The sequence below is a fragment of the Pieris napi genome, chromosome 14, assembly GCF_905475465.1.
Source record: "Pieris napi chromosome 14, ilPieNapi1.2, whole genome shotgun sequence".
NCBI classification, from domain to species: Eukaryota; Metazoa; Arthropoda; class Insecta; order Lepidoptera; family Pieridae; genus Pieris; species Pieris napi.
This window is the reverse complement of record NC_062247.1, coordinates 3889486-3913904: the sequence shown is the minus strand read 5'-3', so window position 1 is coordinate 3913904 and position 24419 is coordinate 3889486. Positions and strand designations below refer to the sequence as shown.

Genomic DNA, 24419 nt, shown 5'->3' with positions numbered 1-24419 from the left:
TAATTTACTCAGGGAAGCACCATTTACGCGTGTCTTTCTGGATATATTTAGGTTGGCTGAGTTCACAAGCATTGCATTATAAAAAGTTTTAAGTTTTGTTTTCTTGTTTATATTATGTTCTTAGTTTTATTTTTTATATTAAGAGCTTAGTTTTCTATTGTATTATTATATTATAACATTAAGTTACTGTAAAAATACTAAAGAAGGCAATAAATAAATAAACAATTGCCACTTCTATTCTACCATTTCTATCTAAGGCTCTTGAGCAGTGAGCTCCTCATACACTCGCAACTTAGCGAATTACTAAAAAAAACTTCATACTAGACTCTCCAATCTGGGTTTCGTCCGGGGCATAGCACAGCTATAGCATTAGTTAAGGTTTCTGACGACATCCACCGGGGATGGATGGTAAGCAACTTACTGTTCTCGTTCTCCTTGACTTTAGCAATGCCTTCAATACAGTAGTACTTTGAAATTCTACTTGGGTTGCAATATTATTTTTATGTGATTTAAAATCTAGCATTGTCATTCATGACTATGATTTTTCTAGCTTCTAGTTTACTTTAGTTTTGTAATTTTATGTTTGTTAATTGCACTTTACCCTTAGTATTTTTTTCCTTTTTTCTTACTAGGGTTGCTTAGAAGAGATGGTTTGATTGCGATAAGACTGTCCGTAGCCTCCTTATTTAAATCTGATTGGATATCTACTAAATATGTAATTACGCAAAATAACACACAATATAATTCTTCGATTGCTATTTTAGTGCTTATTATGAGACAGGAAGACCATAAATAAAATTATTAAAATGATGATGTCGCAACTCACGCATTATACAGCGACATCTGGTCCATAGTAGAAAAAACCTTTTGCTGATTTTTTCAAACGCAGTGCAACTTGGAACTGTCAAATTAGAAGTCGCCACTGTCATTCGGCTATTTTGTGATTTGTTATTTAATTTTACTGTTATGAGTTTACTGTTAAGAGTTTACTTATTTTATTTATCCAACAAATCACAAACATATTGGTTCAAATTTGGAAACTAGTAGACCGTATTTATTTAGAGAACACGTTTAATTTATTTAATGGCTAGGGGGTGTTAATTGCAATCACTTTTGTGTGTTTAATTTTTGGCTAATAAATGAAATATAGTGACTCATAAACAGTCATAGAAAGGTGCTATAATTTATTTTTAAGTACCATGAATAAATCAAGGTAAGGTTTATAAAGAGAGAGAGACCGACTCAACATGACAAAAAAATAAACAGTACGATAATGCTTTCAGATTTTCTATGTTGTTGTTGGAGCCAGGAGAGATCTATTTCGAAGATTATTCGTGTTCAATGTACAATGAAGAGGTTTTAAAAAATAAAAATATCCCTGTAATACAGGGTCGTTTGAAGCTCTGCTCAAAATCTCTTGTTTTTGAACCAAGAGACTTGTCCTCACCCCTTATTAAGATACACTTTAAAGAATGTGTAGAGATCTTGCATGTAAATGACTGTGATATAAAAAATGTGATAAAATTTGGGATGAAGCAGTATTGTGAAATGTTGGAGGAAAATGTTTTAGCACCTTATAAGTTTGTATATGTAAGCAAAGACTTCTATTTTGCTCTTGATTTTGTGTCTGTTGATGAATGTTTAAATCAAATGCATCAGTTGCACAGAGCTTCAACATTACATGCACCTGAACACAATAGCATGATAGCTACAATATTACACTCAAGATATATGAGAATGGTGTTTGATCCAGTAATGATGGATGATTATACTGAAAAAATTCTATGTGAATATCAGGTTGAAAAGATATCTCCCCTAGTTCGACATCAGGGGCGGTTAGCATTAACTCCAACTACTTTATACTTTCAGCCTTTTAGTAATATAGATTGTGTAAGTAATTTTTTTGGAAATAAAAGAAAACAATTTTTTTATATAATACTAATCTTGAATTTGTTTTTAGATTCCCATTTTAAAAGTAAGTCTTGGACATATTAAAAGAATGTACAAAAGAAGATTTTTGCTGAGGCAAGTTGTATGTATCATTATAAGTGTGGTTTTCTTATTTTATGTTGAATAAGCTCTGTTTATACTGTACTCCTTGTAATGTTTATAAAAAAGTGCTAATTGCCAATATTGATAAAAATAAACAATAAATAATAGTATTTGTCTCTCCCAGGCCCTCAATGACATTATATACTTCTTTCTTTACTTCTAACAATATCTTATGTGTAGAGTGGTATAATTTTTTATAATTATTTTCAGGGCTTAGAAATATATTGCTCTGATGATAGTGCAGTATCTCATATTTATCTATCATTCCAAAGTACTAAGGAAAGGGATAAATTGTATAATATTCTTGAAACATTACCAAATGTTAGTCTGGAGAGAGTGCACATTGAAGAAATGACATTGCAATGGCAGAATGGAATTGTTTCAAATTATGATTACCTGGCCTATCTCAATTGGTGAGTATTATTCTATTTATTAACCTACCCAAGATTAGATTTTGATAGATCCAGAAATGGCATCAGGAAGTAGGGTAACAGACAAAGTTTTAATGTAACTGTAAAATTTATGTTTTTATTATATATTTATTAGTAAAATTACTCATTTGGATTGTTTTTTCCAACAAAGACTACTAACAAAACATATTTTATAAAATTAACTTGAATTCGCTAAGCAAAACATGTTTAGTCTTGCAGATAGAAGTAAAAATGATCTCACACAATACCCAGTGTTTCCTTGGGTGGTTGCCGACTACATATCTGAAACTTTGAATATGAATGATATGGAGACTTTTAGAGATTTATCTAAACCAATGGGAGCTCTCAACCCTGACCGTTTAGAGAAGTTACTGGAGAGATATAATGAAATGTGCGACCCAAAGTTTATGTTCGGTTCTCATTATTCTGCACCAGGCCTTGTTCTATTTTATTTAGTAAGTTTTTATTACTTTTATTTAAAAAGTTTATTAACTGCAATGTCATTTAATTTTCATGATAAGTTTTTCAGATCTTTTTAGTTACACTTAAATCCCTTATAATAAAAGTATTCCTTGAATAGAAAAAAACCTAGTTAAGTTGCTGAATATACACAGCTTTATCAAAATTAAATTAGCAATTAAAACTTAATTGTAGCAATTTTTATTTTTTGTGTAATGCTGATTTATTACTTACTTTTATTAAGGCTAATAAAAATAAGTAGACCACAAATTTAACCTCATTTCCACGCTTATAATTCCAAAATTCAAATGAAAACACTACCAATTACAGTTATTTATTTTGAGTTAAAAATAATTAACCTGTCCATGTTTCCAAGTAGTATGATTTTCATAAACTTTAAAATTATATAATATTTTAATTGTCGTACTTCCACAATATTATAACTTAGGGAGACTCCAGTCTACCCTTTCCTCAATACAATAGCTTTAATTACTCAATAAAGAACCTAAGCATATATGCATATATATACATCGTTATTAGTAATTCGACGTATTCCCGATAGGAATTGGTATTTTATGTAATAAAATATAGAAGTGATATCGTTTTTCGTCAAGCATTTTTAAATTTAATCATTTTTATAAATCATAAGAAAAGAGATTTCAATTGATACTTTTTTAGAATATATGTAATTTATTTTTTAAAAAGCTAAAAAACATGATAACTCTTAAAATGGTTCATTTTCCATATTATTATTTTTTTTATTCTTCACCAGCTTAACATGGGACTAGGTCAATTGGTGTGAAGTGTCTTTAAAAAAAAATACAATACAATACAAGGCAAACCCAACCCAACCCATATTGCATATCGGGATTAAAATTATCGCAAGTAGTCAACCACATCTAACGGGAGTACGTCGAATTACCAATATACTGCACAAATATAAAGCAAAATTTTGTTAGTCATTCCGAGCTCTACGGTTTCAATAAGTCGAGACTTAGCTTTGAGCATGACTTCCATATGTCAATTTCTAAATATTTAAAAAATTAATGTTGCAAATCATTTACTTATAATAATGTGTTAGTATTTTTTTTTCAGGTAAGAAAATATCCACAGTACATGTTGTGTCTACAAAATGGACGATTCGATCATCCCGATAGAATGTTCAACTCGGTGAAGGATGTGTATAACAATTGTTTAAGAAATATGTCGGATTTTAAAGTGAGTTCTTGAATATATTGCTTCAATTAAGTATAGGCCATTACTAATGTTTAAATCAATGGCTGTATTGTTAGGTTGAGAATAATAGTTTTCTTATTCTTGTTAATGTCATAAGGAACATAATACTTAGATAAGTACGCTTTTATTTCCCGGTCATAGATATCTATTGATTACAACTCTGTGATTTTTAATCTCTATGGTGTTAGTTTTAATGGTTACAATAGTATCAAACCATTTAAACGATTTTGTATATAGAACGCACCTATATCATTTTCAATTCACCTATAGCATTTGATTCGCCCTATGTTACACCGACATTTTTACATCTCTATATCTATATATATGTTTGGTTTTAAATAAAGAAAAATTTGTCGTCTACCGTCATCTTACTAACTCCGCTGGCACAACGACCCAAATTGAGCCTTGGCCTCTGAAACTAGAGAACGCCACCTTTGCCACTTGGAGCTCGGATAGGTCCTTCTCAACGGCGTCTCACCAGCGATATTTGGACCTGCCGACGGGTGACCGGCCGGATACGCTTATTTAACTCGCCGATCTTATCCCATTCTGTCAAGATGACGAGTCCAACAGAGTTTTTGGCCCATCTGCCCATATTTGTCAGATCATTTTGACTTAATGGCCCATAGATGCAATGGGGCAGAGGGTCTCTATCGCGTTCTGTCTTGAGCCTTGTGTTCATTCACCCCGCTCCAAGTCTTTCCGGTTCTCTTTGCCTCATCTGTACGACGTTAGGTTTGCTTAAAACGGTTACGCTTCCGCTTTCCTTACGAGTTCCAATCAAGCGCTAGTTCCTACTTGGGGATATAATTGGAATTTCTTCGGAGTGTATGGTCTATCCCTTTCTACTTGCGTCGCATCTTCTGGATAATCGGAGTTTCTCGGCAACGCTCCCAAAGTTTTGCTCGTAAGGGTGCGTACAGACTATGTAACATATTATATAACTTGTGTTTTATAACACGTCCACATTATGTAACCTTGTTATTTAACATTATAACATAAAACAATACTGTACACATTAGAATAACAATGTTATATAACCATTTTAAATAACAAAAGAAAAACAAAAAAAATGTAGATGCTGGGTTCGTCCTAGCATACATATCAATAACATGTTATTATAACATGTTTTATAACATTCAGTGTCCACATTATCTGAAAAATGTTGTATAACATGTTATGTTATATAGTCTGTACGCACCTTTAGAGATCTTCCGCGCAAATATGTCAATCCGAAATTGGTTAACGAAGTACAAAACAATCTAATTTATTAAAATTATCTACGTTTTTGGAACATTAACGTTTATATTGAGCATGTATTTTTACAATATTGCAGGAATTGGTCCCCGAATTCTATGATACGAGTACAAAAGGTGATTTTCTAGTGAATATGTATGATATCGACTTCGGCGAAAGGCACGATGGTACCAAGGTTGATAGTGTCGGCCTGCCTCCTTGGGCGATGTCCCCTGAAGACTTTGTAAACAAATTAAGGCTTGCATTAGAGTCGGAATATGTTTCACGGCATTTGCATTTATGGATTGATCTCATTTTTGGTTATAAGCAAAGCGGTGAAGAGGCGGTTAAGGCATATAATGGTAAGGGATATTCATTTATTCTTTGGGCTTCTCTGCTTAGATAAAGTATATTTAGATCATAGGTTTACGGTAAGGTTCAGAAATATGACTTATCGCGAACTATGACTCCGTCAAAATCCAATACATTTTGATGTGAAATATCTATAGACCGGGGAAAAACCGATTGTTGGTGTGGTGACGCGTGGTCATGCGCTAGTGCTGCTCTTCCCGCTCTGTGTAGCGTTACGCCATCTCTCTCGCCATTTTTTGTTTGTATAAAATGGAAATAAATGTTAATTAAATAAACAGTCTTCTTTTTGTGAAAGAAAATGGTAATATTTTATTTTTACTGTCTTTTATGCATAATATTACTTGTACTTAATTTCGATGTTTCACATCTGCCGGGCGTCCCGTGACGGCTCACAATTTTTTTGACGTACGGGAGATGTCTCGTTTCGGAGTCCCTAAAACTATGTTTTTCTGTTTCCATGCCAACAAAGCAGCGCGGGTATCTTGAACATTAAAACCTCTTTTGAAACGACGGCTTTTGACTGTTTTACATTTGTATACTATTATGAAACTATAATTAAAAAAAAGCATACACGGTGTTACATGTTATATTATTAATATGTTTCATTATAATTGAAATTTTAGTTGTAAATATTTTTTTATTTTATTTTGTATGGGTACTTTTTTTATTATTATAATAGCAGGCCCCATCACCAGTTGATGGGGCACCGTCACCTATGACGATATTAAATGAATTATAACAATTAAAATACTTAATTTTATAATATATCTTGTTACAAATTTTCGTAAATAAATGAATTCTTGATTACATTAACACAATTACAGATTGCAGATTTATGATATTGATTTTTTTTTAATTCCAGTATTCCACCACGTCTGCTACGAAGGGTCAGTAGATCTCGAAAGTATATACGATATGAATGATAGACACGCTCTCGAAGTACAAATTATGGAATTTGGTCAAGTTCCCAAACAACTATTCACAAGACCACACGTACGAAAGATTTTAACTATACCCAGCCCCCTCAAACCAGTTTACGAATACAAAATCGAATGCAACGATGAAATAAAACTCCATAAAGGGGGGGTTACTTGTGTTTTAAGGGATGCGGGGAGGATAGTGTCGGTGGGCAAGGATGGAGTGTTGAAGGTGTATGATGTGGGGTTGAGGAAGCAAATAAGAAGTGTCATTTTTAGTACGACCCCGCTGAGTTCTTGTGTGATGGTCGATCGGAATATTGTGGCTGTTGGCGCTTGGGATAATGAAATGTAAGTAATTTACTTAAGTAGGAATAAGCTAGTAGTAGTATGTGCACTGTAGCATGGTGCGGGAGAAATTTGCTTAATGTTTCGTTATGTTTACCTACAAAAAGGTAAATCTAATTAAATTAACAATAATTTCAATACATCGAATTGTGATATAAAATTTACAAAAATTTACAAGCGTTCTCCTTCAGGAGAGAATGTTGATTGCGTGTTGTTCCTACGAGGATGTAAGTGCGTGCTCTTGTTTCACCATCCCTTCAAATAGCGTATAAATCTTTGTTTTAAATTTATTTTATTAATATTCATTAACTATTAATTATTTAAGGTGTCATGTGGAACATGGTGTAATGGTTGCAGCTCCTTACAAACATTATGTAAAATAAAAAACTTGGCGATTAAAAAGAGTGGCGGAGAGTTTATTGCCAGTTCTTCTCTTCCGTTCTACGCCCTTGATTTGAAAACTGACAGTAAATGTAAAATTAGAAGCATTTAATGTATATTTCTTTTTGGACGTTCATAATTGTACACCTATTGGCTCTTGCTACTAAATTTATTGATTGATAACATACAAGAACTCTACAGCTAAGTTTAAATTAAAAATAATGAATTAATTACATTAGCTTTAAGTTTTATTTTTATTTTAGAGGTTAGTTTTGTAACTGTATAAGTCTACATTTGTAATTTTAGTAATTCTGTTTCCTTGGTAGGGTTGCCTGGAAGAGATCGCTGCCAGCGATAAGGCTGTCGCCTCCTTAATAACTTCTGTTACCTGTATATGTATTATTAATGCAAAAAAGTTTTAATACATAAATAATAATTCCAGATATCTTTATGACGTGGAATATGGAAGGATTATAGAAAGTTTTCGTGCTCACGATGATTCCGTCAGTTGTCTACAGTGGTTGGAAAAAGGTGAATATTTTTCAAATGTTTTTTAAACATGAAATTTAATTCGTCTACTTTTTAGCTTTTTAAGAAAAATGCAAAATTTATTATAAAAAAATAGGACTCCGTCTTACGAAGACATCATGATCCATCTAAGAGTTGCCCTGATCGCTTAAATATTAAATGTAATTAATAAATTACAATTTTTAATGTTTAGTCCTTAGCTCTATTTCTATTTTAGAGCGTTACCTAGTGTCGGGGGGTTGGGATTGCGTGGTCCGTGTTTGGGCAAACGTGGGCAAGGTTGGCCAAGCGTTGAAAGGGTTAAAAGCTGAATTCGACCATGACGGGAAGATCACTACATTGGGTTATAGGTATGTTTGTTAGTTATAACACGAGTATAGTTAAGAAATGTATATGGGATAAAAAGTATATGCATTGTTAACTGGGGACTGTAGACGGTAAACGCGATACTTTTTAGTTTGTGCTGGCTTTCTTTTACATTGTATGGATGTTTAAATTGTTTAAAGTAATTTCATGAAATTTATTTTTTAGAAGTATTATTTGTGATTAAACTCCTCCGAAACGGCTCGACCGATTCTCATGAATCGGACAACATCTATTTTTCATCCCCCTAAATGTTAATGGTATTCCAACCCAATTTTTTTTTAATTTTTAGAAACATTTTTTATATTTTTTTATGATACAGCATTATAAAATACATACAACCCCTAATTTTCACCCCTCTTAGATCAACCCCTATTTTTTACTTGATATACATGGCAAGACGACGTTTTCCAGGTCAGCTAGTAAAATATAATATGTTTGTACGTCGAAGGTTTCTCATTTAAAATCTAATCAAAATCATATTAGTACGAACGTCAATACTTAAAAACAAAAAGATATCAATCCACTGAAATGGCTTTAATAGATTTTGTTATAATTATTGAAGCTTTATTAATTGATACAGCAATTGGTTAGTTTGCATTCCTTATTATTAATCATAATTAATAATAAGGAATGCAAACGATTATAATGCATTCCTTATGAGTTATTAAAAAAAAATTATGTTGGATTTCTTTTTTTCTTTTTAAGTGGTCTAGTTCTTGTATGGCCCCTTTTAGGGTAAAAGCCTCCTCCATATTTTTCCATCTCTCTTTGTCTTGAGCAACATTCATCCAGTTTTTCCTCGCTAATTCTATACTGTCATCTGTCCATCTTTTCTTTTGTCGTCCTATACATCTCTTTCCATTATGTCTAGCCCATTCTGTTATTTTCAGCGTCCATCTTCTTTCCCGCACTCTAGCAGTATGACCTGCCCTATAGATTTTGTTATTGGGATAGAATTAGTCAGGTGATCACCGTACTGTGTCGAGGCGCGTAAATTTTTAGACTAAACATACTGTTTTCCCTTATTTTTCCGTACAATATAAGCAAGCAACAAAAAACAATTGATAAGTAGTGTCAGCCGGTATTCTATGGACCACTAGGCTGACTCTTTCGTAATATACCAGACGAATTTTTAACTATGTATATAGAAATATTTAAAAAAATCTTTATTGACAATTTCAGACATCGCAAATTTGAACTCGACATACTAGCTGGTACAACAGATGGTGAGGTCTATATATGGGAATTTCGTTCTAAGGTCCTCCTACACAAGGTCAAAATACACTCACAAGCTCTGTACGGGGTGTGTTTTCTGTCTGAGGACCGAGTTGTCACTGCCGGTGAGGATGGGGACTTGATTGTGACGGACCTCAATGTATTGAATTCGGTAAGTTGAGATTAGCATATAGGGAATTCACTGAACGACATTCGAACGAATAGATAGATCACTAAGCGAGGGCCATTTTTTTAAAGATCTTATAAGTATTCTCACACACTCACACACTCACTTATACACTCAAGGATGTTATGCGCCGCTAATGCTGTTAAAAATTAGGAGAAGAATTTGTTGTAATTTTTTTTCCTCTGCGGTTATTTGCAGTCAGCCCTAAGGCTATGAGCGATTTTTTTCTGTGTTTTGTTGTAAATAGTGAAAAAAATAATCCAAATAGTAATTAAATATATATAATAAATTTGTTATCGAAAAGCTGGGAACCCTGACACAGGTACTTTTTACTTAAAAGTGTTCCCAAATTTTACACATAGTTACAGTAATTATAATAAATAAACATATTTTTATTATATACATTTTTGGTTTGGGTTCGGTCACAAGTATGCTTTTAATAATAGAGGATATAATTTTCACTCTATACTTACTCACGTACAACAAAAGAATATATTATTAAATAATTAAATGGTATTTTGCATCATGATTAAGAAGAATAACTAAGGTAGCAGATGTCACAATGAAAATAAATAAACTTAAGTGAAAATGGGCGGGGCACATGGTGAGAGGAATAGAAAAGTGAAGCAACGAAGTATTAAGTTGGTACCCAAGGAACAATAAACGGGAGGAAGATAATGTAGAAGGTATATACCAGATGAAGGAAACAGCATGTGGTACATGGCAGAAGCATAGAAAAAAGGCGAGAATTGGAGGAGGCACACAGATACCTAGGAATTAATGAGATAATAGAAATATAAATGTATCTGAAATTAAAAGCGTTTTATTGTAATTAAATGCTAAGAAAGTACAGTCAAAACCGGTTATAACGACATTGAAGGGACCGTATAGTTGCCGACGTTATATCCGATAGTCGTTATAAGCAATGTCATATATTATATATACACAAGTATAGTTAATATGTATGTACACTATCTACAAGTTATATTATCATAGTTAGATATCTAGAATAGGTAGGTATGGGTTATAATATGGTATGTTAATATTATAATATGTAAACGAGTCAAAAAAGAAACAAAAATATTTATTACGAAATAATTAGGTACAAAAGTAATCAATCATTTTGGTCGTCTCAAATATTTTTTGCATTTTACGTTTCATACTCCTCAAGGTATGAGTATCACCAGTATCAAACTGTTCGTTAAAGGCAACAAATTTTTGCAAAATTGTTACAGCGTTAAGAGCCTCGAAAATCGTTGTTGGCTGAAACTGTTCGTTGGGAGAAAGTGCGTAGGTAATAATATGCCTAAATATTCATTCAATGCCTTTAAAATCGTTTGTATTGTTTTGTTTTGCTGAGACAAGAAGCGGTTGGTCGTTATAGCCGATGAATATCGATAAAATTTCGTCGTTGTAAGCGATATGTCGCTGTATCCGATGTTGTTATAAGCGGTTTGTTTACTGAATAGTTTACTAGGGATTCGGACGGGACCATACAATCTGGTTGTAATAACCGATAGGTCGTTGTAAACGATGTCGTTATAAACGGTTTTGACTGTACTTGCATCTGGCTGTACTCTCGGGGCGTAACTTATCGTAGATTTGATTTTATCTAAGTATGTGATAAATGATGATGCTTGAATTATTAACAATAAATATGTATTGATTTTTCACTATAATTTCCATGGTTGAATTTAAAAACAAATGCAATACAAATTCCTCAATACCAAAAAATCACAGAGTCATTTTTGTCTAATTTTTTTTATTCAATCATGAATTCTGGGGCTAATAATTCAAATTAAAAATTAATTAAATTACATCACATAACTTTGTCCGAGAGCTGTTACTAGTGATTTTATTAAATATTGTATATTTTACGAGTTATTAATATAAAAAGCATTTGGCGTGTACTTCATTTGTGTTTCGTGAAATACTGTATCGTCCGTTCTGGTTGATTGAAATTAATGTTAACTGAAGTTTTCGGTCTAATTTATGTACTTATGTAGTCATGCACAGCCAACAATATTTAATCTAAAGGAAACACTTTTTTACCAGATTGAAGTTATGTATTATTATAAATTTACAATTATTTTACATAATTTAAAAATTTTCCGACGTTTCGCGTGCTTTTTTCTTTCCGACAATTCATAAGTGTACTTGTTTACCTACATGAATAAAGATATTTTGAGTTTGACTTTACAGCGTGCATGGTCACGGTGACATACTGTTCATAACTTCAATCCGGTAAAAAAGTGTTTTCTTTAAATGTGTAAGTTATGTCAATAAAAGACAATAGAATATTTAATCTCTTATTTAAAAAAAATCTTCTAGAATCTTCTTATACAGTTTTAATGCACTTTCTTATACAGGTATTTGAAAAGAGAGTATGCAGTGGTATACATTCGCTTTGCTGCGATGGTGGTAATATTGTCTGGCTCGGAGCTGACTCAAGATTACTCCAGTGGAACATGGATACTGTCACGTGTCTCCAGGATCATCCAGCTCATGATGGTAGGTCTCTCGTTCAATGGTATCGTAGATTTTATCGTTAGTTTTATAACTTTTTATTTCATAAGAACTTATTAAATTAAGAAGTTTGTATTATTTTTTACAGTCACTAATACTATGTTTTTATGAAGATTAATTGCATGTTCGACACAATAGCTTTGGTATATGTGTATGGGTAACTTTAGAACGGATTTTTATGAGACTTGGATTCTCGATATAACTTTTTCCTAAGAATTTATGGAGAAACATACAAACACGTGCTTGGGAGTGCACCATCAAATAACCAATTGTAATATGAAGTCGGTTAAAATATTAATAATGAAACGTATAATTGTGTTTTTGTTTCAGGAATAATAAGCAGTATTTATTTCGATATAAAAACTCAAACTTTAGTAACAGCAAGTGCAGATAAATCGGTAAAAATTTGGGAATTAACAAAAACCTCTTGACAGACTGTGTTTCGAACAAAAAGTATTATTGCCGTAAAAACTATTAAAATATGTATACGTCTTCTTGATAAGAAAACTGTTTTATATATGTGTGTTTTATTTAATACCCGTTTCTATACGTTTTGAGTACATGTCACTGTTGCATTCATTCTAACTACCATCCTTGCGATTCTGTAACTCTGATAAACAATAAACTACAAGCTCCCTTATCAGAATGCCAAATCGTGACTGCTTCACGACTGATTTGAGCGCGACCGCCGCTGCGAAAACCACTGTGAGAGTTCGAAAAGTGAGTTACAGAATCGCAAGGCAGTAGTGCTAAGACTGGAACTCTGGACTGTAAAATCAAAAATAGTAAAATTTGGCTTGGAAGTTAAATTAAAGTATAAAAGAGGAAAATTCATTAATGTATTCTATATTTTTGTTTTAGTAGTAATTATTTTATTAATTATATTTTCCTGTATAGGTAATTATTATTAATTATATTTTATACTAGCAGTCAAACACGCCTTCGCACGGCATGTTTTTAAAAGTAAACTGCAATTAAATACACGTAGACATTTCTAATGGTGAAATAATTTTGAAATCGGTTTCGAATTTATTCTTAAAAGTATTTTTTTCTCTATTATTATTAAAACAGTGAATTAAATATACCATACTATGTTTTAATTATTACATAATATTTTTGATTTGGACATACATTGGACACAACGGCACCTTATGATTTTTGAAGTAATGTACCTACAAGGTTAGCGTAATTATAATCGCGGCACTTAAATTTGTTCTTGTTAGTAGTGAATTTAAGATACCCGTATTAATATCTCAAAGTAATTTCTCACTAAACCTTAGTCGATACAAACGAGGAACAAAAACCTAAATATATTCAAAGAAACAAAAACTATAAATGACTAATCTATTAAGAACTATCTATTAACCTTAGGCAACAGACTAATTAAATATAATCTCCTTTTTTGAAATTAATTAAACTATAAATGCAAACGTAAGTTAATTTGTTACATAGCGATTAGAATTCTGGATTAGTTTTCCATTAAAATAACTAGAAGCCTCAAAAACATTCGACTTCGTTAGCTTTACGTAAACATTTGGAAACAACGCGTAATACAACCTACGTCAATTCATACAAGGGTGGGTCGCGACCACGCCCCTCAGACCTTTCCTAAAACGGGTCTCTTAACCTTAGCCTAACCCCAGACAATTATAAATAATTAAAAACGTTAATTGTGTTACAATAACGAAAGCGAGATTAATATGTATAAAAAGGATGTGATGCGAAAAATTTATCATATTTTTATTTCTACTATGTTTTTAGGAAAATTTGCCGCCCATAACGCTTCTCTATATATCACCTATTTCATTCGTTAACTTTATTAAATATATATAGGATAGCTACACGATATACGCAGTAAGGCAGAGTTAATTTGATTAATTCAAAATTTATTTATTTAGGTTTTATGCTCAGCTGAACAAATACGCTTTTCTCATCATATTGTTGAAAATTTTAAGGAGAGTGTTTTTAGAAGCTTTTTCTGACTATTAAAAGGTTTAATCGAGGTAATTACTATACGAACTAACTGAGAATTGTGTATATTGCCTAATTATTTATTAGGAGCCGATTTTCTTAAAATTCTTGTGGCTCGCTTTTAGTGATTGTATTTTATCATTGCCTACTTATAAAGTTCATGACTACAGGAAATAAAAAGTATTTCATTACGAACTAGTATAATTAAAAACTTAATAACATCATAGTTAGTAGTATTAAATACAACAATTCATCTACACAATAACAGACTCTACCATAGTTTTCTTAATTAATTCACCAAAATTTTCCGAAACTTCATTCGTGTTTCCATCAGATTGCGTGGGCTGTGACGCGTCACAAGTGTCTTGTGTGGTTTGTTCAGCACTATCCAAGTTTAATAACGTGTTCTGACTAAACCAATTCTCATCATTATCTACCGATTGCAACTTATTGCTAGATTGATATGGCATTAGAGCTGTGTAATTTGTATCAGATTTGTCCTCGCTACTTTCACAGTTATTTTTGTAAATTTCGTAGTTGTTTTGCGTCAGCTCATGGTATTGTAAATTGTGCTCAGACATACTCGTTGAAGGTTTATGCATGTACTCTGTTGAGTAAATGTGGCCGTATGGATTAAACATTGATATGTGGGAATTCTGAGCGAATTCCTCAAAGCTTGTTGCGGAGTAACTTTGTAATGATTTAAAGGCATGACCGTGGTCCGCACGCTGTTCGTAAGCGTAATTGAGATCGCATGAATATCTTTGTAAATTATTCGACATATTAAAATTCATTGTATTAGTTACTGAGTGAGGCGGACCTTTTCCTTGAAGAATATTAGACGTATAGGGGCCGTGGTTTCTATGGATAGATTTGTCATCAAAATTTAATATGTGTACGTCTTGATTATTTTTTAGATTTTCTTCATTTCTGGATGTACTCACGGTATTTTTGTTAATGTGGGCAAATGCGCCTGGATTTACACAACTTTCTATTTGAGAGTTTGCAGAATTATGACTATGTACTGCAGTACTTTGAATATTGTGGCAGTGCTCTTTTTCATATGATACATGAGGTATAGCTTGTGGAGCACTGGTCATAGCTTGCGCTACCCATTGGCGTTTAGCTTCTTGGCTTTCTTCGTTCTTTTTTTCGAGACCCAATCTCACGAGAGTATTAATGAAATGAGTTCGCACTCTTATAGGATTGAACTCGATACGACCTGATGTGTTTCCACATCCATCTCTACTGCAACCACACGGAAAATTAAGCCTGTCAACTTGGCATTTAATACCAGCTAAGCTACATGAACAACTATTTGGATTACACACTCCTTTACATGCACATCCGCAAAACTCGCGTGACGTTCTGATATCTCTGCATTCGTCTTTTTCGTAACCTTCAATTTTTCTCACACCTGCTGCTCGAAGTAACGCTCGCCTCTGCCGCGTAGGTACTGGTTGTAAGAAATAATAGCTATCTAAATCTAATTCTGATTCCGATATATCACTTGCTTCTTCTTCTGTGTCACTATCTTCACTGGAGGACAGTGAAACACCAGACATAGAATGTCTTTCATTTTTCAGTTGTTGTAATAGCTGTCGATGTAATCTTCTTTGTTCCAGGGCATGCTCAGCCAAAGTGAACTTCTGTACGTGTGTGTGTTGCCATTCCATACCCAATGTAGACCCACCCTGAGATGGCACACAAGAGAAGCCTTGTGCTCTTGGAAAATAAAAAACTGTGACATTGTCGAATTTTATTGCTTCTTTTCGTTTTTTATGAAATGGTTCTAAGTTGTTTTCGTCGTCTTGTAATTTTCTTTTTAGACTGCTCTTAAGAGGTGTATGCGATTTTTCTTTTTCACTGTTTTCTGAGTAAAGGGTCTCTGTATGTTCTATTATTTTAAGAGGTTCAGTGTCTTCTTCGGTATTATTATTCTTATTGTCACTTGTTGACGGCAATGCTAAATCAAAGGATGGTAACTTCGCATCCTCTACTGTCTCTGATCCAAGGCCAGAATCGCTTCCATCTGACCTATCTTGTGCATCTTCTTCTCTATCATTAAGTGTGGAATCGGGTGGAAGACTACCCAATGCGGAATCTTCACTATCCGCTGACGCCGTGTCTGTTTTGATATCATCTACGTCACTTAAAGTGTCATTATCATCTATTTTTACAGCATAATCTACTTTACTATCACTACTCCCATAAAACTGAGAGACACTACCACTGTTTTGTTCGTCATTACAACTAAGATCTTCACTATTTACATCACTGACACAATTTTCTTCACTTATCACAGGTGGAACTGCTTCTTCTCTATCTTCCATTATGGGCGCAGTGCTACAGTCTACTTTTTGAACAGTTGAACTATCTCCATCCATTGTTATCTAGAAAAAAGATAATAAAAATTTCAAATTGAATATCAAATATTACATAAAGTTCTTTAATGAAAAAAATATAATGGCATTCTTTATTTGTGAAAATATTATTCAAGATTTAAATTTGCAAAAATATTTAGTCCCTACTTACTACAATTAAAATATTAATGTGTATTAAACATAGGTATGTTAAGACAATAAGATTCAATACAAAACAAATTTTAACAAACAGATTTAGCTTTCCCAGCTAATACAAAGTCAAGCTTTATAATTCAAACAAAATGATAAATTCAAACCGGTACCTGTCACAAACACTGTAGCTTCCAGCTTCACCGATTGTCGTTCGATCGCATTTTCCAGCCCATGATGATCACACATATAATCTCTATCAAAATATAGCTCATATCACAAGTTAGCATTGCCACCAATACTTAGTCATAACTTTTAATTTGTACCCCAGTGACAAACACACAAACATCACCTCAATGTTCTTCACAATAGAGCTCCTTTTATCACACTAGCTTTTGAGCAAGCGTCCTACTCCAATTATTTATTTTGATTAAAACGTACCACATAAAATATTAAAGCTTGACGTCACATCTGACAAAATAATTGTCGTTATTGACATTTTTTGTCAAACTCAACAGAAATTTAGAATATATTTACACACGATATGCCGAGGAGAGAGCTCACTTTTACTGCACCCAACTCGGTACTCAGCTTCGCGTAATCGTCAATCGTGTTGGTCGTTGGACGACTCTCGAGCGACGCAGGCAAGTATTAATGCGACCGGGAGAGAGGTAATATTAACCCATATGACTCGTGCTATTGGAACGCTTTTGAATTTAGCCGTATAGCAGCTGCGTTGTTCGTTGTGACGTTACGCTCTCCCCTCTCCCTCGCCCCGGCCTTGCGACCCTCCCCTCGCTCACCCGGTGCGATGGTCTCACGCAGGCGCAAACCGTTTCTTGAGTTAGGTAGTAATAATATCAAATCTTAAATTAAATTTCCCTCTATGCACAAGTACATACTTGGTCCGTTATAATTTTTGAATGATTGGTGTATAGCTGTTCTACATATGGAATGATTCCGTAACAATTTGACGGACGGAACTTATGGACTTGACGATAAAAATATAATATACTATCAATGTTGTAGCTAGGTAGTGTTTGAAGTAGAATATCAACGGTACCTATATAATGTAGTCTATTGTCTTGTTTCTACATTTTTTATAAATTACAGCGTTACCTAAAAGATGATAAAAAAGAAACTGCATTAAAAAAATATTGATAGGTATACGCTAAAATAATAATTAAAGTAACTAATTATGCATATTTTTCTTAATACTTATTTCACCTAGAGCTTCAGGTTCTTTTGATGCTCTAGTAAAGCTTCCCATGTTCATCAGATAGTTTTGTCAGTTGCGTTGCTGGCATTTGCATTAAAATGAATGAAATAATTTTAACTCCATTGCTTGTTTATGCTTACTTTGGTCTGTGATGAATAGGGATTACAATATAAGCTAACCTTTTTTTCATTACCTGCTCATGGGTTTAGATTTAAAGCATAACTGCTATGTCTGTGTAATGTTATTGGAATGTATAGAAATTATTATGTAATATTGTTGCGTTTCTACATACATTGTGTAAGATGTTTACATAAGTATTTGTTCAAAAATCTATCGTCGAATCTAATTTAAGAGAGTAACTAATTTATACCTAGAAAAGTATGTATAATCCAGAAACTAAGCATTCTATGATAATGAGATTATTCTAGTTAATTTTGAATGCTCTTTTATTCAACATTTAAGCGAATTTTAAGTTGATATTATTTATTGGTAACATACAAAATTCTGCATGATTCTGCAGGCGTAACAAATTATCGCTCATTAGCAATTTTTAACAATAACTTATGGAGCATTGACGTTTTTTACGTTTTAATTGCTGACCCGTGGAGACAGCATACACGAAATTATATTTTGAGATGTTTAAAAGTATGCGAATGACGCGATAGGTGTGTGCATTAGTAGAGCGGTCGTTATAAAAATAGCTTTTTGTAATTCAAGGTAATCGACTTTTGTGAACTACATAGATGTAGACAATATTACACTATTTTTTTTATTTTGTCATGAGGGCAGGCTTTGGACTATACTGCGTTACGTGCCACGTTTGTTTTCGTTTTTATTCTGTAAATAAATTTCAACATTTGTCAGTTACAGTCTGTATTACTATTTACTATGCATTGATTTTTCGAACTTCTTGGAAACCGTGTCGTTTAGAATATTATTCCAGAAATATGTGCTATATTTCACTAGAATGCTACTGATAATATCGCTAATTCAGTTGATTAGTATTTAGGATTAAAATACCTATGTCTTATAGTATTAGTGGTGCAAGCTTTATGGTTCTAGACCTGCATTCGTTCCGTTAATTAAAGTTTTCTTTATAAGACGATCTTTAGAGCAAGTGTTATGTGCACTTACGTAAAAAATGCATTGGTGACGGGTTCGAACACACATCAAAGTTTACACTGTTCATAGTAATTGCCAACTGTCCAACTGAGTAGCGTTTCTATTATACATCATTAATTTTTGTTATATTTATATTGTAATGCACTATTACCAAGAAAAAACAGTTTACAGTTTTCTTTTATGATTAGAATGCTATGCTCTGAATAATCTATATTTATTCCGTAAATATTTGAAAAATAAATGTCAAGACGTGCGAAGCCAGCAGGCGCAAGTTATAATATTTATATAGTTATCTGAACTATCGGAGATCAAAAAGTCGTGATATGTTAACGAAAATTCTTTTTCGATCTATGAATAGAGGAATAATCGGTGTTCAAATAAAAATAGATCGACAACACATCTTGATCACGAAATCAATCGAAGTTTGTCTTATACGAAATGAAACAAATGACTCGCGATAATTTGACACCCAAGGGACCTGAGAAATAACTTATTATCAAATTATGACGGTCAAAATAACACGCGTTTAACCACGGGAAAGAGGGACTCAATTAAATAAGAGTTTGATCAAATATCGTGAATTAACAATTAAGTTAGTTAATAAAAATACAATTATTCACAAATGTTTATCTCGAAAAAGACGCCGTAACCTTTTTTTGATGGAGCGACTTCAGTGTATCCTTGTCCAAAGAATTTTAAAAACAATTGACAGGTCTGTGCATGATAAATACTTCAAATTATAGAGAGTAGGGAAGCCCAGACTTCAAACTATCGCATGTTGGCGAGCAATATACTATTCCTTCAACTTCAAATCAGGGGATGGAAGGGATGAAGGGGATCAATTAACATTGATTTTATCGACCGCAAAACATCAAATTATCAGATTCAAATTAACTGTCAAATTATCCAGAGTCGACTGTATTTGAAAAGGTTTGATTTTGTTGATTGATTAAATTTATCATACAGTAAAATCTGATGTATCGTGCCTTATTAATTAAGGACGCATCTAAATAGGTTTTATTGCAAATTATAATGAGTTAACTTTCTGTGCTCCGTGGTTTTGCTAGATGTAAAATGTCGACGTCCTCGACAATAAACTATTCCGCTAAAAAAATTTTGAAATATGTTTCTGACATTCAAACAAACATATATTTCTATTTCTTACAATAGTATGGATTAAATTCGTCAATTTAGTAATATACTATAATATAGTGGTGGTGTTGGAGGCTCTTGACAGTGTAAAGGACGAATTGGTCAATTCTGAGAAAAATACTAGAAATGACCCATCTTTCTTCCGTGTGTTGCCAAAGGATTCTGAGCTTCTTTAGACATATAGTACCCTAGAGGTACCCGATAATTTGGAGAAACTTGTAGTGATTGGAAGGCACGAGAACCCGATGCCGATGTCCCTACTTGCTGAACGGACCAACTTAAGGTCCTTATAGACCTAAGTATTACACTAAGGCATGCTGCAGACAGGAATGAAGAAAATAAATATATAATAAATATAATAATAATATATAATAAAGTAAAATAAAATGTCTTTAATTTTTTACAGCTATATAAAATAGGAAGTTAGATTACATACAATTATTAGTAATTGAGCTTGGATCCTAAATTTACTTGTGTAAGTTTTTCCTTAGCCCTATACTTTTGAACTATTCCTTATTCTGTAAGAACTCTTCTGTACGTGAAGGCCTCCTCCAGAGATAGCCAGTCCTCTCTAGATTGGGCTACTTTAAACCAGTTGGAGCCAGCTGATTTTTGATGTCGTCTTCCCAGCTAGCTACAGGTCTATCTCTCTTTCTTTTTCCTGTGGACCCGCCCATGTGGTCAATAATAATATATAACAAAATAATAATAATACATATTTCGTATATCACATATAATATTTGAGGCATATTTACGCGCCACACCAAATTTATATGTTATTTTAAAAAAATCAAATGTATAAAGCACCCAATAATTATTCAATTGTTCTGACGTTCTACTATCACTGTGTCCTGCGGTTTCATTTGCATTGCGACCTTTGACAAATATCCGCACATGGAATATTTAAATAAAAAAATACCTATTAATTCCTAAGATTTGTGTTCAGACATAAAATTTAGCCTTATTATATTAATATGCATTAGTATACATAATAAATTAATTTTCTGATATGAAAATTGTGATAATTATGATAGTTAATATGACATTTGCCTACCTATTTTATATTGATTGTGTGTTTTTTTATAATAAATCAATCTACATGTTACTACCACTGTCATTTCAAATGAACGATTTATTATTATTACACATAAGAGTATAAATAAAAAATTTCCTAAAGAAAGCTCATCTACTTCTTTTTGAACCTTTGGTAAGTTTTAATAGACCTCAGACATAGGTTATATCTCGCCCCTCACTACAGAAGCTCAAAAATATTGTTATAATTCCATTACTATGCAAAATTAAAGTTCTTTTTATGATTAAATAATGTAATGAATTCGCGATTATTTAAAGAAGTTTTACAAAAATTTAACCGCATATTATTGTAGTTACAGGCGTTCTTCAAACAAATTGGCACTCAACGGCTGTCGACATAATATAGAGGTGGCGGGCTATACATACCAACAGTACGTATACGATAATCAATAGATATTTTCAGGCTTTCGCGGAGGGTGTGAGCGACCGGGACACCAGCATACGGCTTTCTCGCTCTCGCATGTTATTTATGTAGTATATAGAAATATGTCAGATAAACAATTTTTTTATTTGACCTAAATGAAATTTATTATATACACCACCCGAAGGCTAGATTTCACTCTCAAAATCAATAATTGTTGTAATTGCCTATGGGTATAGATTACGTTATTGCCGTAAAATATGATAAAGCGTACATTTTTATTGGACTTCCAATACACTCTTTAAGGAAAATGCGTAAAAATTGTAAAAAAGTGAGCGTCCTTGGGTGGCAGTGTCATTTTACATCAGATGAGCCTCCTACTCGCTCTTTGTTGAACAAATAAACTTCAGCTCGAAGACAGGTCTCATGTCTCATGCCTTCCTAAGCTAGATGTAGCCCAAATCTAGTAGATATCCTTTCCAAAGGTATCTTTAAACCAGAACTGATAAAACTTCGAGTAACATGAATACAAACAATTCTCTATATATTTAAAATCGTTTAAAAATTAAACTAGTCACTAGTTTGCTCGTCCTTAGTCCAAAATAATTTAATAAAAAATGTCATTTATCGCTTTTAAAACCCTAAAATAAACTTTTATTTTACGTGTTGCAGCCTGCAGGTTGAAATTTTTTTCGCCTTTTGTTAGTGTTTAGTTTTGTTAGTGTTAGTTATAATTTTGTCTTTACTCTCACAAAAGCCATATATTATTATTATTTCTTTTTACTTCTCTACTTAAAAAAGTTTATCTCCTAAAATATTACATAAATGACGCAAATTCGTTTTTGATTGTATAAACAGACTATGTAAGTATCATATATTAAGAAAAGTGATTTGGCGCGAACTATCATGACTGACAAAAATGTATAGAATTTATACTCTATGAAAAGTAAAATGGCATGTAGTTTCTTTCCCTATACTATCCGGCTGTCGCTCTCTCAGTACTGTAGGTCTCTCTATATACGAATATACGTCGTATCGCTTGGTGCCTAGGTACTATGTACGTACTAGGTACCAACTACCTCGACAAGGACGTTCTTATGGCAACGTCAAGGAAAAACAAACGAATATTTAATTATTAAATGGCTCGTAATGACATTTTAAATTAGTTTCGTGATATTACTCACATCTATAGCATATAAATACAATCATAAAACTGCAATCGACTTCTGAATGGGAGTTAAATAAAAAATCTGAAAAGTATTTTTACCAGAACGCGATTATAATAATTTAACAATTCCATTTTTTTTATTTAATAGGAGGCAAACGGGCTCACCTGCTCTTACCACCGTCCATGGACACTCACAATTGCCAGAAACTCGCAAGTGCGTTGCCGGCCTCTCAAGAAAATGGTACGCTCTTTTCTTGCCTAAGTCGAATTAGTTCGGAAATACTTCAGTGGGCAGATGGAACTATATTAGCGTTTCGTCTTTTAGAAATCATATTTACCATGTTTGCTTGTCTGATATTCTTGAAAAAAAATTACAATTTTCAAGTTTTAGTGTTTGAGGGGAATGTCATATCTATACCAATCAATACCTAAAGAAAATAACATTAAACGTGTGTCAGTGGACACACAATGCCGGAATATTTGGATTTGGCTTATTTTCTTGAAGAATTTAATTAAAACCCAAAAGGTCTATATAAAAATATATTTATAGCATATTTGATAAATAAACACCACGAATACACGGTTACTATGAATTTACAAAAATCACAAATCTTTGTGGTTAGTGGTGAGGAAAGTCACTTTCGCATTTATAATAGGTGTCTTGTGGGGTAGAAGGGGGTGGGTAGATTAAATTTTGTACCTCACTGGTTGAAGCTAAGTTATTCATCAACAGGGGTCCCTTATTTAGCTTACCTCGTAATTTAGGTTCGTAAAGTTTAATGTCTAAATGTATTTCGCCTTTTAACGTATACAGTAGAAACTTTTACAATTCGTAGCAATTACGACTTGTTTTTAGCCGATTCTTGAAAGAATCTAAGAAAAGTTAAATAATTTTAATCATTCCAATGAAAGAACCATACGCTAGATAAAAAAAAAAACTGTATTCCGCAGAGTTCTAGGAATAGAAAAAAATAATGGAATTTTTCCAGCCGTCTTCAAGTTTTGGCTTAGCAACATATTTTGCGATTCATTATTATTTGATATTCGTAACTATGTACACTTATGAACTTCAATATATAAAGGTAAATCTAAATTAACATTTAACATTTGCTATGCCATTAGGCCATGACATATCGAAACAAAGTGGGCAAAGAAGAAGATCCCACTTACATAGTAAGAACAAATCACTATACCCATGTAGTGTTTTGTAAATAAAATATTAAAGTAAAGTAAAAAATCATTTAATCACATAGGTAACATAATGTAGCGTACATGACATGTCAGTAAAGAAATACATATTAATGCTTCTAATTTTACATTTACTGCCAGTTCTCAAATCAAGGGCGTAGAACGGGAGAGAAGAAGTGGCAATAAACTCTCCGCCACTTTTTTTAATCGCCATTTTTTTGTTGGAGCTGCAACCATTACACCATGTCCCATGTGACATTTTAAGTAATTAATAATAATAACATAAATTAAAAACAAAGATTTGTCCTCTATCAGCAGGAGGCATGGTGAAATAGGAGCACGCACTTACATTCTCGTGGGAACAACACGCAAACACATA

The 24419-nt window shown here is 32.8% G+C and overlaps 2 protein-coding genes across 3 annotated transcripts; one reads left to right on the top strand and one right to left on the bottom strand.

Annotated features, from left to right (window-relative positions):
• Nucleotides 1-903: 903 nt before the first annotated feature.
• LOC125056332 (protein FAN-like) lies at nt 904-12771 on the top strand. 2 transcript variants are annotated; one of them, XM_047659389.1, is made up of 13 exons: nt 904-1213; nt 1284-1590; nt 1961-2032; nt 2263-2465; nt 2695-2938; nt 4038-4160; nt 5515-5776; nt 6649-7054; nt 7875-7963; nt 8178-8310; nt 9509-9713; nt 12098-12239; nt 12585-12771. In XM_047659389.1, exons 1-13 carry the CDS (start codon nt 1200-1202, stop codon nt 12683-12685), a joined length of 2301 nt encoding a protein of 766 aa, XP_047515345.1. In that variant the 5' UTR covers nt 904-1199; the 3' UTR covers nt 12686-12771. The 2 variants fall into 2 exon arrangements, with proteins under 2 accessions (XP_047515345.1, XP_047515344.1); XM_047659388.1 differs by having other exon boundaries at nt 1284-1890.
• A 1637-nt stretch (nt 12772-14408) lies between these two features.
• On the bottom strand, nt 14409-17381 carry LOC125055914. Its single transcript, XM_047658653.1, has 2 exons — nt 16912-17381; nt 14409-16618 (listed from the first exon to the last, which is right to left on the bottom strand). The coding sequence occupies exon 2, from the start codon at nt 16610-16612 to the stop codon at nt 14480-14482; it is 2133 nt and encodes a 710-aa protein (XP_047514609.1). The 5' UTR covers nt 16613-16618; nt 16912-17381; the 3' UTR covers nt 14409-14479.
• Nucleotides 17382-24419: the final 7038 nt, after the last annotated feature.